The 15250-nt window shown below is 47.4% G+C and overlaps 1 protein-coding gene across 1 annotated transcript in view; it reads left to right on the top strand.

Annotated features, from left to right (window-relative positions):
• The window catches only part of LOC124288865 (pre-mRNA-processing factor 17-like), a 44092-nt gene that overhangs the window by 26699 nt on the left and 2143 nt on the right, over window positions 1-15250 (top strand). Inside the window, exons 9-11 of the mRNA XM_046725433.1 lie at window positions 2141-2256; window positions 8931-9064; window positions 9950-10026. Of these exons, the coding sequence (XP_046581389.1) occupies window positions 2141-2256; window positions 8931-9064; window positions 9950-10026 (327 nt within the window). The remainder of the gene's footprint in view (window positions 1-2140; window positions 2257-8930; window positions 9065-9949; window positions 10027-15250) is intronic.

The following is a 15250-nucleotide window of genomic DNA, read 5'->3' as shown; positions in this document are numbered from 1 at the left end:
GGGACACAGAGACAGGTGAAGGGTGGGATACAGAGACAGGTGAGTAGGCTACAGAGACAGGTGAGGGGTGGGACACAGAGACAGGTGAGTAGGATACAGAGACAGGTGAGTAGGACACAGAGACAGGTGAGGGGTGGGACACAGAGACAGGTGAAGTGTAGGGTACAGAGACAGGTGAGTAGGCTACAGAGACAGGTGAGGGGTGGGACACAGAGACAGGTGAGTAGGATACAGAGACAGGTGAGTAAGACACAGAGACAGGTGAGGGGTGGGACACAGAGACAGGTGAGTAGGCTACAGAGACAGGTGAGGGGTGGGACACAGAGACAGGTGAGTAGGATTCAGAGACAGGTGAGTAAAACACAGAGACAGGTGAGGGGTGGGACACAGAGACAGGTGAGTAGGATACAGAGACAGGTGAAGGAGGGGACACAGAGACAGATGAGTAGGATACAGAGACAGGTGAGGGGTGGGACACAGAAACAGGTGAGTAGGCTACAGAGACAGGTGAGTAGGACACAGAGACAGGTGAGGGGTGGGACACAGAGACAGGTGAAGGGTGGGATACAGAGACAGGTGAGTAGGCTACAGAGACAGGTGAGGGGTGGGACAGAGAGACAGGTGAGTAGGATACAGAGACAGGTGAGTAGGACACAGAGACAGGTGAGGGGTGGGACACAGAGACAGGTGAAGGGTGGGATACAGAGACAGGTGAGTAGGCTACAGAGACAGGTGAGGGTGGGACACAGAGACAGGTGAGTAGGATACAGAGACAGGTGAGTGGGACACAGAGACAGGTGAGGGGTGGGACACAGAGACAGGTGAAAGGTGGGATACAGAGACAGGTGAGTAGGCTACAGAGACAGGTGAGGGTGGGACAGAGAGACAGGTGAGTAGGATACAGAGACAGGTGAGGAGTAGGACACAGAGACAGGTGAGGGGTGGGACACAGAGACAGGTGAAGGGTGGGATACAGAGACAGGTGAGTAGGCTACAGAGACAGGTGAGGGGTGGGACACAGAGACAGGTGAGTAGGATACAGAGACAGGTGAGTAGGACACAGAGACAGGTGAGGGGTGGGACACAGAGACAGGTGAAGTGTAGGGTACAGAGACAGGTGAGTAGGCTACAGAGACAGGTGAGGGGTGGGACACAGAGACAGGTGAGTAGGATACAGAGACAGGTGAGTAAGACACAGAGACAGGTGAGGGGTGGGACACAGAGACAGGTGAGTAGGCTACAGAGACAGGTGAGGGGTGGGACACAGAGACAGGTGAGTAGGATTCAGAGAGGGTAGGACACAGAGGAGGTGAGGGTAGGACACAGAGGTGGTGAGATGAGGGTAGGACACAGAGGAGGTGAGGGTAGGACACAGAGGTGGTGAGATGAGGGTAGGACACAGGTCGTGAGGTTAGGGGAACTGCACAGAGGTGATGAGGTGAGGGTAGGACACAGGTGGTGAGGTGAAGGTAGGACACAGAGGTGGTGAGGTGAGGGGTAGGACACAGAGGTGGTGATGTGAGGGTAGGACACAGGTCGTGAGGTGAGGGTAGGACACAGAGGTGGTGAGGTGAGGGTAGGACACAGAGACTGTTGAAAGGTAAGACACAGGCAGTTAAGGGGTGGGTGACAGACTGTTGAAGGGTAGGACATAGGTATTTAAGGGGTAGGGGACAGACTGTTGAAGGGTAGGACACAGGTATTTAAGGGATAGGGGACAGACACAGGTATTGAGTATAGCAGCTTCTCACCTTGTACGGGGGCGGTATGGTAGCCTAGTGGTTAAAGCATTCAGTTCATCACGCCAAAGACCCGGATTTGATTCCCCACATGCGTACAATGTGCAAAGCCCATTTCTGGTGTCCCCCCACCTTGATGTTTCTGGAATATTGCTAAAGTGGCGTAAAACCACACTCACTGACTCACTCTCACCTTGTACAACAACGTGATACTATTCATATACCTTCTCCTTCCAGTTACATTACTTCATTAACTCGTTGGTTCAGAGTCAGGTTAATCAGTTTAGATGAGTTTCGTTTTTGTATTTTCTGTCTATTTGAGCACATAGAAATGTACTGGGATCCATGCGTTATGTTTGTTTGGCTGAGCACAGCATGATATATTTGTTCTTGTACACCAGGTCAGTGCAAGTCCCACTTCACCAGCCGGAAGGTGCCTTACTGCATCAAGTTTAACCCAGACAAGGACAAGCAACATCTGTTTGTGGCTGGAACTTCAGATAAAAAGATTGTGTGTGTAAGTATTTTGCTTTTTGGCAGCTAAGTGTGTGAGTTCTTGCTTTCATTGCATCACAGTATACAACAATGTGGAACATTCACAGGAACCACCTTGCTCCCAGCTTGATCCTGGTTACCTTGTCGTCTCTACCTTCATTGCCCAAAACGATGTGTGAGCATTCCTCTTAAACTACAGTTAGGAATAGACTCAGATATTCATATTTCTGTGCTTTGGGGGTATAATTGAAACTAAACATGGTTAGCCACTTCTCTTGTTGTCTGTTCATTTCATGTTCTGTATGTAGGACCTGGTGAATTACTACTGTTTTGTATTGTGATGGTCAAGTGTGCCAATTACGCTAACTACTCCAGACAAAGATGACACAACAAGACAGTGATAAATTTTTCCTTATCCTGACTCATGCTCTTTTGCTTGTCTTCTTCTTGCGAACATAGTGGAACACTTGTATCTCCTTAATTGAAGCTCCCTTCAATGTAAAATCACTAATTAGTACTCACCAAGAGTTGCCTCCCTTTGCCCCTGCGCGGGAAAGGCGGCGCCACCTTCTGGCCTCATGCTTCACTCTCTCCTTCTTCGCCCAGTGAGCAGGATGTGAGAGCGCCTGTGTCCTTACACACTATATCCTTTGGTTATTCTTATTTAGTTACCTCCTATAGGTTACTATAGAGGTATAGCTAGTATCCTTCATTAATGTGTATTGATAATTACTCGTATTTCTACTGTTTTTTCACGGGAGTTCGTGATTGTTCAGCTAGTTTACGTTGATGAAAATCTGTACTATTTGTAGATTACGTTTTTCTGCTGCTGACCCGCATGTAATATGCCCTAGTTGTTCTACGCCTTGTGCGTTTGATTCACGTTGCAGTTACTGTATTAATCTATCTAATTCTGCTTTTAATAAATATCATCTTTGCGTCTTGAGACATGCAGCAGATAGGTCACGCAAACAAGGGTTAGACATGGCCGATACATCGGAACCCCTAGCCAGTCAGCTGCTGTTGGTCGACCCCTCCCGTCTGGTGTTCCGCTAGAGTTTCCCTCGGAGGAGGGGCGTGGGATGCAGTCCGCCGCCTCCAAGAAGCATCCTGCTTCCCCAGACATCCCGTCATCGCAGCCAAAGTCTAAGAGGGCCTCGACGTCTACTCAACGCAGACTCCGTACCCCCAGGGCAGCGTCTACCTCCAAGGGAAAGTCTACGAAGTCGTCAAGAACCTTCTCAGCCGAGATTGTTCCATCCCTGCCGAACTGGGCCTCTACGATGATCAGCCGATCATCATCCCCGACCTACGCCACAAGAGACGACCGGTGACAGCTACAGTGACGTCAGCAGAGATCGCCATGCAGCCTGATGTGTCTACACCGATGTCGGACGATCTCCCTGAGGGCCCCGCCGCTAACATCGCAGAGAGGGCACCGACTACATCGTCGCAGACCGTCCCAGATGAACTGATGCGGCAAATCATGATCATGATGGAGGACCACTACAGACTGGAGAAACAACCAGCCCAGGGCCTGAGCTCCAACGTAAACGACACCCCAGAGGGACCCCCCGTCAACATAGCGGCCACGACGAAGCCACCTTTGCGAAGGAAGTCACAGACCACCTCGACGAAGGACCCAGATGTACAGCCTTCGCGAAGGCGGGATAGATCATCACCTACCTCGGCTTCATCCTTAGATGCGGACTCGGACCACCAGACTTCACGAAAGCCTTAGCGAAGGTCAAGTCGCCGTTCCCCAGGACCGGACGCAGAGGAAGCTTCGCGAAGGCCTTCGCGAAGGGCACCTTTATCAGGCTCCATATCATCTTCGTCCAGAAGGACATCGAGGGATTCCACAAGAGCTTCGCGAAGCTATCAACATTCACCTCACAGATCTCCGCGAAGGTCAACCCATAGACGCAGATCGTCAGGACGTTCACCAAGACGATCCCCTCGCCATTCTCCATGCCGATCACCTCGCCGTTCACCGCGCCGATCTCCTCGTACATCACCACGTCGATCTCCTCGCAGGTCACCACACAAGTCTTCACAGAAGTCCACAGTCAGGTCTCCCCTAACGTCACCCGGTACAGTGGTAGAAGCACACAGTCCACCATCTGAAGAGCATCAACCTCTCATCAGCGATCCTGGGGTAGAAGATGATGGAGGCATCATTTTCTCAGACGCTGAGATACGATATTGGATGGTAAACAACCTAGACCTTTCTTCACCTTCCAAGAGTGGTAACTAGGCGCATACTTACCTGATGAAGGAGGACGATGCAGACGCCGTCACCTTACCTCCGATCGACCCGATTGCTGCGGTGCCACAGAATCTGGACACAGCCTTCCATAAAGCCACGAAAGTTCAGACGCCACACCTACCGAACTTTCACGCTAAGAAGTTTTCAACTCATAATATGGACCCCTTCCTCAAGGCACAAGACATCGATGACAATTACAAGATGATCAGCGATGTCAAGAATAAGAACTATAAGATTGGCGATCGCAAGCTGGTGCAGATAGAAACCATGACGAGACGCATGTTCTTTGGCCTTAATAGATCTAGAACGATCAATGAGACTCTTATCACCAGATTTCGTGACACGACTTCTGAAGATGATAGGATGATCTACTCGGCCCTACTGATGCAAAAGAAGGACCAGCAGTTCCTAACGGATCATCTCACATCAGTCTCAGCAGCGCTAACCTTAGCTCGTCGTCAAGGCCTCCTCGCTTCCTGCAGCTGGGGTGAGCAGTTTACAGCTCCACTCTATACAGCCCCCGTGGTCCTCCCCATCCATCTTTGACGGAGGAATAGAGAAAGTCTCCAAGGAAGTCACTAAGGATTCTAGAGAAGTCCTTATGATTAAGTCGATGGACACGCTAGCCAGCGTCATCAGGCAGACTTCACAAAGATATTCAGGGAAATCTAAATTCACTGGATTACAGAGAGCACGGGATAGGAAGATGGCCAGCTCCAGGGGAAAAGATTCTTTTCGTCGCCCATATGGCAACTACAGAGGAGGATCAGGAAGAGGCAGGGCACCCAGAGGTTCCGCAACTATAAAGCGTTGAAAGACAGGTTGAACGACTGGAGTCTTCCACCCCCAGCCGTTCCAGTACAACCGTCACAAGTGGGTGGACGCCTTCAACTGCACTGGGAGAACTGGGGAATGTTACAAGACCCTTATGTCTCCAACATTCTTCAACACGGATATCGTATCCCACTACAGGCCACGCCTCCGCTGACAGTCAGCCCTCACAAGTTCGACTTCCAGGCACAACAACTACCAAAGTTAAGAGAGGCTGTTACATCGCTCTTAACCAAGCAGGCCATAGAAGTACTAGATCAAGTAAACGTCGAACCAGGCTTCTACTCCCCAGTTTTCCTAGTACCCAAGAAAAACTCCAAGGAGAAATACAGACTCATTTACAACATGAGCATATTCAACAGAGATTATCTACGCAAACCGCCAACGTTTCGCATGATACATCTACCTCAGTTACGGCAGTTGATTCGTCCCATGGATTACATGGCCAGTATAGATCTGCAAGACGCATATCTACACATCCCGATACATCCCGAATCCAGGAAATACCTACGATTTACACTAGACAGGCTGCATTACCAATGGAAAGTACTCCTATTCGGAATATCATCGGCCCCCTGGCTATTCACAAGGATAACGAAACCTATCGTCACCTATCTACATCGTCTAGGGCTACGCAGTGCGTTCTACCTCGACGACGGGATACAAGTAGATCAAGATCCACAGCGTCTCAAACTACAGTTAAACTACATCATAAAGCTACTAACACAGTTAGGATGGTTAGTAAACTTACTCAAGTCGGACCTAGTACCATCGCAAGATCTGCAATTTCTAGGCATTCGATTTATCACGACTCTCAACCGTATCGTCGTGCCAGAAAACCGATGGCTCAAGATCCAACAGACCATTCCTCTAGCCCTACTCTCTCCGTTACCACTACGACATTGGCAGAGCCTGTTGGGTCTCCTCACGTCAGCCCAAGACATGACAGTCAGAGGCAGAATACAGTTACGTCCGTTACAGGTCTTCATCAATGCACATCTCGACGACCTACAACCATTCAGTCTACCGAAACACCTCAGACCTCATCTACTATGGTGGACCAGGAGGTCGAATGTCTGCGAAGGTATTTGTTTAACAGAGCAGGAATTCAAAACCCATCTATATGTAGACGCGTCGCTCCAGGGTTGGGGAGCTCATCTCGCCAACCGGACGGCTTCAGGGTTATGGAATCAGCAAGAAAGCAAGCTCCATATAAACATGTTAGAGATGAAAGCGGTAATCAACGCCATACTTCATTGGAGCACCATTCTACAAAATCGCATCTGATGATTCATACCGACAACTCGACAGTGGCGTTTTATGTGAACAAACAAGGCTCAACGAGATCACTGAACCTATTGACTTTATGCTTTCAACTGTTCGATCTAATCGACGATCTCAACTTACATGTCAGAGCATGTCACATTCCCGGAGCCAAGAATGTACTAGCAGACGCACTCTCTCGGACACAACTACCGTCACCGACATAATGGATGCTCCATACAGAAATTTTTGCACAGATTATCAAGGAAATAGGAGCTCCACTAGTAGATCTATTCGCCACTCGCTTCAACAATCAGCTACCGACATTCGTATCGCCAGTCCGGACCCACAAGCATGGGCAACGCTCTAAGCATATCCTGGGAAGGCCTCAATGCGATGCAGCGTTTCGCCGCCAGTGATAATCCCTCAAGTGTTACAGAAAATCAGACAAACACAGAGCCTCCAACTCACTTTGGTCGCGCCCTACTGGCCAGCCAGAACGTGGTTTCCCATTCTAATTCAAGAAATCGGACAACCAACACTAGAGCTACCAAAGCTTCGAATCTATTAGTACATCCACACACCAAACAGGTGCACGGAAGCCCAGAAGTATTCCAACTTCGCATTATGGACTGTATTAAAATGTGTTTAAACAAGGGAGGGTATTCAACCAGAGCGCAAAAGCAGTCACGCTTGCGCCTTTACGGCTATTCTACACGTGGCAATGCGGCGACACAGTGGCACAGTTTTGAAAAATTACGCAGCAAATAAAGGGATTTACAGCGAGAGATGCTACACATTCACAAGTGGCAGATTATTTGTGTTACCTCGCCAAAACAAACATTTAAAAGGCTCGACATTGTCAACATATCTTGCGCGCTTAGTTCTGTGATAACTATGAGAACGGGTGTCAAGCTAACCAAGACGCCAGAGTTACTGGCCTTACTACGTGCTTTCCGATTGGAAGATCAGAAGCGGAAGTTCCATGCCCCAGCTTGGGATCTGAATATAGTACTCCAACACCTCACAAGTGAGGCTTATGAACCGTTGGAATCGACAACCTTTGAATTTCTCTCACAGAAAACGCTTTTCCTGTTATCTCTAGCTCACGGCAGCCAGGATGTCAGAAATTCACGCGCACTAGATTATGAGAGGATACAGTTTGATGACAATCAAAACACAGCGCACCTGGGATTAAGATGGGATTTCATCGCCAAAAATCAATTGCCAGGTCAACCAGACAGATTATTCCATATTCCTGCACTCTCCTCGATTCTCGGATCTCAAGATACACTGGACTTATCTCTATGCCCAGTCAGAGCTCTCAAAATCTATTTACGACGTTCTAAAACAAGGCTGACGATTTCTCAAGCGATTATTCATCCCCTTATCGGCAACAACTCAGACAGAAGTCTCGCATTACCACCATATCTATATGGATAAGAACTGTCATACTTGCACCTACAAGGCGGCAGGGACTTCGAACAGCATCAAATCCCCATGAGATCAGGGCATTGGCTTCCACACTTCGCTCTACCACGGTAACTGTTCATTAAATACAATCATGGAAGGATGCTTTTGGAAATCTAACATGGTGTTTGCTAATCAGTATCTGAGAGATATCACCACCGAGGGCGTCTCAGGTATTCACCATTTTGGTCCCTTGGTCCTCGCACAGCAGTTGACAGTCCCTCGTAGACGTTAACACATAGTCTTACGAGATTATTATGTATATTTCATACCAGTATTATCTAGCTTATAACTCTACGGAGTTTTAGGGCTATTTATATACTTAGCTTAAGTCTACTCAGCTTTAAGCTTATACTGATGATTATGTTCAGTTGTATAGCTTCTCCTTGTCGGAGTCGCTTTTATATCTTTATTGCTATTATCATAGTATATTATTATTGTAATACCCCATCTATGGCAATGTATAAACTTATGGTTTATAGTAGAGGAATTATCCTAAGTCAGTGCCATTTGTTGGGCTCGCTATATCAGGAGAGAGTGAAGCATGAGGCCAGAAGGTGGCGCCGCCTTTCCCGCGCAGGGGCAAAGGGAGGCAACTCTTGGTGAGTACTAATTAGTGATTTTACATTGAAGGGAGCTTCAATTAAGGAGATACAAGTGTTCCACTATGTTCGCAAGAAGAAGAAGACAAGCAAAAGAGCATGAGTCAGGATAAGTATAAAATATCAATTTTACTCTAAAAATTACATTATTATATTGTACTAAAAGTCTTGGTTAGAGGTTGCAAGTCCCGACTAGGACATCAGGTAAGGGGATATGGTTAAAGGGGAGGTAACTGCAAGTGTACTGGTGTATGTTTACAGTGGGACATCAGATCGGGCGAGGTGGTGCAGGAGTACGATCGCCATCTTGGAGCTGTGAACAGCATCACATTTGTTGACCAGAACCGTAGATTTGTAACAACTTCTGATGACAAAAGTTTAAGAGTTTGGGAGTGGTGAGTGTCCAGATCATTGTATATATGGTAAATATGACATGCTGAATATGACATAAATGTGTATGATAAGCTTATTGTGAAATGATGTAAATCTGTGTTACTTACTTGAAGTGTACTGACCTAAATGTGTGACATGCTTGAAGTGTAATGACCTAAATGTGTGACATGCTTGAAGTGTAATGACATAAATGTGTGACATGCTTGAAGTGTAATGACCTAAATCTGTGACATGCTTGAAGTGTAATGACCTAAATCTGTGACATGCTTGAAGTGTAATGACCTAAATCTGTGACATGCTTGAAGTGTAATGACCGAAATCTGTGACATGCTTGAAGTGTACTGACCTAAATGTGTGACATGCTTGAAGTGTAATGACATAAATGTGTGACATGCTTGAAGTGTAATGACCTAAATCTGTGACATGCTTGAAGTGTAATGACCTAAATGTGTGACATGCTTGAAGTGTAATGACATAAATGTGTGACATGCTTGAAGTGTAATGACCTAAATCTGTGACATGCTTGAAGTGCACTGACATAAATGTGTGACATGCTTGACTGACTGACTGACTGAGTTTAGTTTTACGCCGCTTTTAGCAGTATTCCAGCAATATCACGGCTGGGGACACCAGAAATGGGCTTAACACATTGTGCCCATGTGGGGAATCGAACCCGGGCCTTCGGCGTGACGAGCCAACGCTTTAACCACTAGGCTACCCTACCGCCCCGTGACATGCTTGAAGTGTAATGACATAAATGTGTTTTCTATGCTAGTATATATTGATTACTTCTTTGACATTAAGCTTTCTGAGTGAAATACATGATGATGAAGTATATTTGTTGTCTTTAGAGAAATATATATATGCTAATCTTTCATCATATCTAGGGACATTCCAGTAGATTTCAAGTACATTGCAGACCCATCCATGCACTCGATGCCATCTGTAACTCTCTCTCCTAACGGTAAGCTGCTCTTGTCATTCTCCAAATGGTACACCTCTAATGTTGGTAGTATCACTGTTAAAGGTTGATACCACCATTGTGGTCTAGTAGATAGAGTTTTATTAGGAGTTTAGAAGGGCTGTGGTTCAATCACAAGTAATGAAGTACCAAAACATGTCAAACAATGGTACTTGTTACCCAGCCTGATGCTTGGGCATCAGTGGGATGAAATCAGAATGTGTCACCTCGGTATTGTCTGTGAGGTAGCCATGTTTAAATGCAATGTGTTATCTCAGTGATATCAATTTTTATCCAATATGGACTGGTACAAGTTACAAACACAGACATACACACATGCATGGCAGGGTCCCAGTGGGTCCAATTCTTTTCATACCCAGGGCTGATACTCCACTACTTGACTGCTTGACCCTCTCTCTGTCCTAATAGTTGGCTGCTCTGGTTAGTCTCTTTCCTTGAGGTAGACCACTCCTGTTGACCCTCTCTGTCCTAATAGTTGGCTGCTCTGATTAGTCTCTTTCCTTGTGGTAGACCACTCCTGTTGACCCTCTCTGTCCTAATAGTAGGCTGCTCTGGTTAGTCTCTTCCCTTGTGGTAGACCACTCCTGTTGACCCTCTCTGTCCTAATAGTTGGCTGCTATGGTCAGTCTCTTTCCTTGAGGTAGACCACTCCTGTTGACCCTCTCATCCTAATAGTTGGCTGCTCTGGTTAGTCTCTTTCCTTGAGGTAGACCACTCCTGTTGACCCTCTCTGTCCTAATAGTTGGCTGCTCTGGTTAGTCTCTTTCCTTGTGGTAGACCACTCCTGTTGACCCTCTCTGTCCTAATAGTAGGCTGCTCTGGTTAGTCTCTACCCTTGTGGTAGACCACTCCTGTTGACCCTCTCATCCTAATAGTTGGCTGCTCTGGTTAGTCTCTTTCCTTGAGGTAGACCACTCCTGTTGACCCTCTCTGTCCTAATAGTTGGCTGCTCTGGTTAGTCTCTTTCCTTGTGGTAGACCACTCCTGTTGACCCTCTCTGTCCTAATAGTAGGCTGCTCTGGTTAGTCTCTACCCTTGTGGTAGACCACTCCTGTTGACCCTCTCTGTCCTAATAATAGGCTGCTCTGATTAGTCTCTTCCCTTGTGGTAGACCACTCCTGTTGACCCTCTCTGTCCCAATAGTTGGCTGCTCTGATTAGTCTCTTTCCTTGTGGTAGACCACTTCTGTTGACCCTCTCTGTCCTAATAGTAGGCTTCTCTGGTTAGTCTCTTCCCTTGTGGTAGACCACTCCTGTTGACCCTCTCTGTCCTAATAGTTGGCTGCTCTGGTTAGTGTCTTCCCTTGTGGTAGACCACTCCTGTTGACCCTCTCTGTCCTAATAGTAGGCTGCTCTGGTTAGTCTCTTCCCTTGTGGTAGACCACTCCTGTTGACCTTCTCTGTCCTAATAATTGGCTGCTCTGGTTAGTCTCTTTCCTTGAGGTAGACCACTCCTGTTGACCCTCTCTGTCCTAATAGTTGGCTGCTCTGGTTAGTCTCTTCCTTTGTGGTAGACCACTCCTGTTGACCCTCTCATCCTAATAGTTGGCTGCTCTGGTTAGTCTCTTTCCTTGAGGTAGACCACTCCTGTTGACCCTCTCATCCTAATAGTTGGCTGCTCTGGTTAGTCTCTTTCCTTGTGGTAGACCACTCCTGTTGACCCTCTCATCCTAATAGTTGGCTGCTCTGGTTAGTCTCTTTCCTTGAGGTAGACCACTCCTGTTGACCCTCTCTGTCCTAATAGTTGGCTGCTCTGGTTAGTCTCTTTCCTTGAGGTAGACCACTCCTGTTGACCCTCTCATCCTAATAGTTGGCTGCTCTGATTAGTCTCTTTCTGCTTGATTGGTAGACCACTCCCTGTTGACCTCTCTCTTTGTAATAGTTGGCTGCTCTGGTTAGTCTCTTTCCTTGAGGTAGACCACTCCTGTTGACCCTCTCATCCTAATAGTTGGCTGCTCTGATTAGTCTCTTTCCTTGTGGTAGACCACTCCTGTTGACCCTCTCTTTTGTAATAGTTGGCTGCTCTGGTTAGTCTCTTTCCTTGAGGTAGACCACTCCTGTTGACCCTCTCATCCTAATAGTTGGCTGCTCTGATTAGTCTCTTTCCTTGTGGTAGACCACTCCTGTTGACCCTCTCTTTTGTAATAGTTGGCTGCTCTGGTTAGTCTCTTTCCTTGAGGTAGACCACTCCTGTTGACCCTCTCATCCTAATAGTTGGCTGCTCTGATTAGTCTCTTTCCTTGTGGTAGACCACTCCTGTTGACCCTCTCTTTTGTAATAGTTGGCTGCTCTGGTTAGTCTCTTTCCTTGAGGTAGACCACTCCTGTTGACCCTCTCTGTCCTAATAGTTGGCTGCTCTGGTTAGTCTCTTTCCTTGAGGTAGACCACTCCTGTTGACCCTCGCTGTCCTAATAGTTGGCTGCTCTGGTTAGTCTCTTTCCTTGAGGTAGACCACTCCTGTTGACCCTCTCATCCTAATAGTTGGCTGCTCTGGTTAGTCTCTTTCCTTGAGGTAGACCACTCCTGTTGACCCTCAGCTGTCCTAATAGTTGGCTGCTCTGGTTAGTCTCTTTCCTAATAGTTTGAGGTAGACCACTCCTGTTGACCCTCTCATCCTAATAGTTGGCTGCTCTGATTAGTCTCTTTCCTTGTGGTAGACCACTCCTGTTGACCCTCTCTTTTGTAATAGTTGGCTGCTCTGGTTAGTCTCTTTCCTTGAGGTAGACCACTCCTGTTGACCCTCTCTTTTGTAATAGTTGGCTGCTCTGGTTAGTCTCTTTCCTTGAGGTAGACCACTCCTGTTGACCCTCTCATCCTAATAGTTGGCTGCTCTGATTAGTCTCTTTCCTTGTGGTAGACCACTCCTGTTGACCCTCTCTTTTGTAATAGTTGGCTGCTCTGGTTAGTCTCTTTCCTTGAGGTAGACCACTCCTGTTGACCCCTCTCATCCTAATAGTTGGCTGCTCTGATTAGTCTCTTTCCTTGTGGTAGACCACTCCTGTTGACCCTCTCTTTTGTAATAGTTGGCTGCTCTGGTTAGTCTCTTTCCTTGAGGTAGACCACTCCTGTTGACCCTCTCTTTGTCCTAATAGTTGGCTGCTCTGGTTAGTCTCTTTCCTTGAGGTAGACCACTCCTGCTGACCCTCGGGCTGTCCTAATAGTTGGCTGCTCTGGTTAGTCTCTTTCCTTGAGGTAGACCACTCCTGTTGACCCTCTCATCCTAATAGTTGGCTGCTCTGATTAGTCTCTTTCCTTGTGGTAGACCACTCCTGTTGACCCTCTCTTTTGTAATAGTTGGCTGCTCTGGTTAGTCTCTTTCCTTGTGGTAGACCACTCCTGTTGACCCTCTCATCCTAATAGTTGGCTGCTCTGATTAGTCTCTTTCCTTGTGGTAGACCACTCCTGTTGACCCTCTCTTTTGTAATAGTTGGCTGCTCTGGTTAGTGTCTTTCCTTGTGGTAGACCACTTCTGTTGACCCTCTCATCCTAATAGTTGGCTGCTCTGATTAGTCTCTTTCCTTGTGGTAGACCACTCCTGTTGACCCTCTCATCCTAATAGTTGGCTGCTCTGGTTAGTCTCTTTCCTTGTGGTAGACCACTCCTGTTGACCCTCTCATCCTAATAGTTGGCTGCTCTGGTTAGTCTCTTTCCTTGTGGTAGACCACTCCTGTTGACCCTCTCATCCTAATAGTTGGCTGCTCTGGTCAGTCTCTTTCCTTGTGGTAGACCACTCCTGTTGACCCTCTCTGTCCTAATAGTAGGCTGCTCTGATTAGTCTCTTTCCTTGTGGTAGACCACTCCTGTTGACCCTCTCTATCCTAATAGTAGGCTGCTCTGATTAGTCTCTTTCCTTGTGGTAGACCACTCCTGTTGACCCTCTCTTTTGTAATAGTTGGATGCTCTGGTTAGTGTCTTTCCTTGTGGTAGACCACTCCTGTTGACCCTCTCTTTTGTAATAGTTGGCTGCTCTGATTAGTCTCTTTCCTTGTGGTAGACCACTCCTGTTGACCCTCTCAGTCTTAATAGTTGGCTGCTTTGGTCAGTCTCTTTCCTTGAGGTAGACCACTCCTGTTGACCCTCTCATCCTAATAGTTGGCTGCTGTGGTTAGTCTCTTTCCTTGAGGTCGACCATTCCTGTTGACCCTCTCTGTCCTAATAGTTGGCTGCTCTGGTTAGTCTCTTTCCTTGAGGTAGACCACTCCTGTTGACCCTCTCATCCTAATAGTTGGCTGCTCTGATTAGTCTCTTTCCTTGTGGTAGACCACTCCTGTTGACCCTCTCTTTTGTAATAGTTGGCTGCTCTGGTTAGTGTCTTTCCTTGTGGTAGACCACTTCTGTTGACCCTCTCTGTCCTAATAGTAGGTTGCTCTGATTAGTCTCTTTCCTTGTGGTAGGGGGCGGTGGGGTAGCCCAGTGGTTAAAGCGTTGGCTCGCCACGCCGAAGACCCGGGTTCGATTCCTCACATGGGCACAATGTGTTAAGCCCATTTCTGGTGTCCCCCGCCGTGATATTGCTGGAATATTGCTAAAAGCGGCGTTAAACTAAACTCAGTCAGTCAGTCAGTCCTTGTGGTAGACCACTCCTGTTGACCCTCTCAGTCCTAATAGTTGGCTGCTCTGGTTAGTCTCCTTCCTTGTGGTAGACCACTCCTGTTGACCCTCTCTTCTGTAATAGTTGGCCGCTCTGGTTAGTGTCTTTCCTTGTGGTAGACAACTTCTGTTGACCCTCTCTGTCCTAATAGTAGGCTGCCCTGATTAGTCTCTTTCCTTGAGGTAGACCACTCCTGTTGACTCTCTCATCCTAATAGTTGGCCGCTCTGATAAGTCTCTTTCCTTGTGGTAGACCACTCCTGTTGACCCTCTCTTTTGTAATAGTTGGCTGCTCTGATTAGTCTCTTTCCTTGAGGTAGACCACTCCTGTTGAGCCTCTCATCCTAATAGTTGGCTGCTCTGATTAGTCTCTTTCCATGTGGTAGACCACTCCTGTTGACCCTCTCTCTGTCCTAATAGTAGGCTGCTCTGATTAGTCTCTTTCCTTGTGGTAGACCACTCCTGTTGACCCTCTCATCCTAATAGTAGGCTGCTCTGGTTAGTCTCTTTCCTTGTGGTAGACCACTCCTGTTGACCCTCTCTTCTGTAATAGTTGGCTGCTCTGGTTAGTGTCTTTCCATGTGGTAGACCACTTCTGTTCTTATGGTAGCCTCTCT

This window comes from Haliotis rubra, unplaced genomic scaffold (assembly GCF_003918875.1).
Source record: "Haliotis rubra isolate DU_JTF1 unplaced genomic scaffold, ASM391887v1 Scf427, whole genome shotgun sequence".
NCBI lineage: Eukaryota > Metazoa > Mollusca > Gastropoda > Lepetellida > Haliotidae > Haliotis > Haliotis rubra.
The sequence above is the reverse complement of the archived record's forward strand: the minus strand, read 5'-3'. Positions and strand labels throughout refer to the sequence as shown.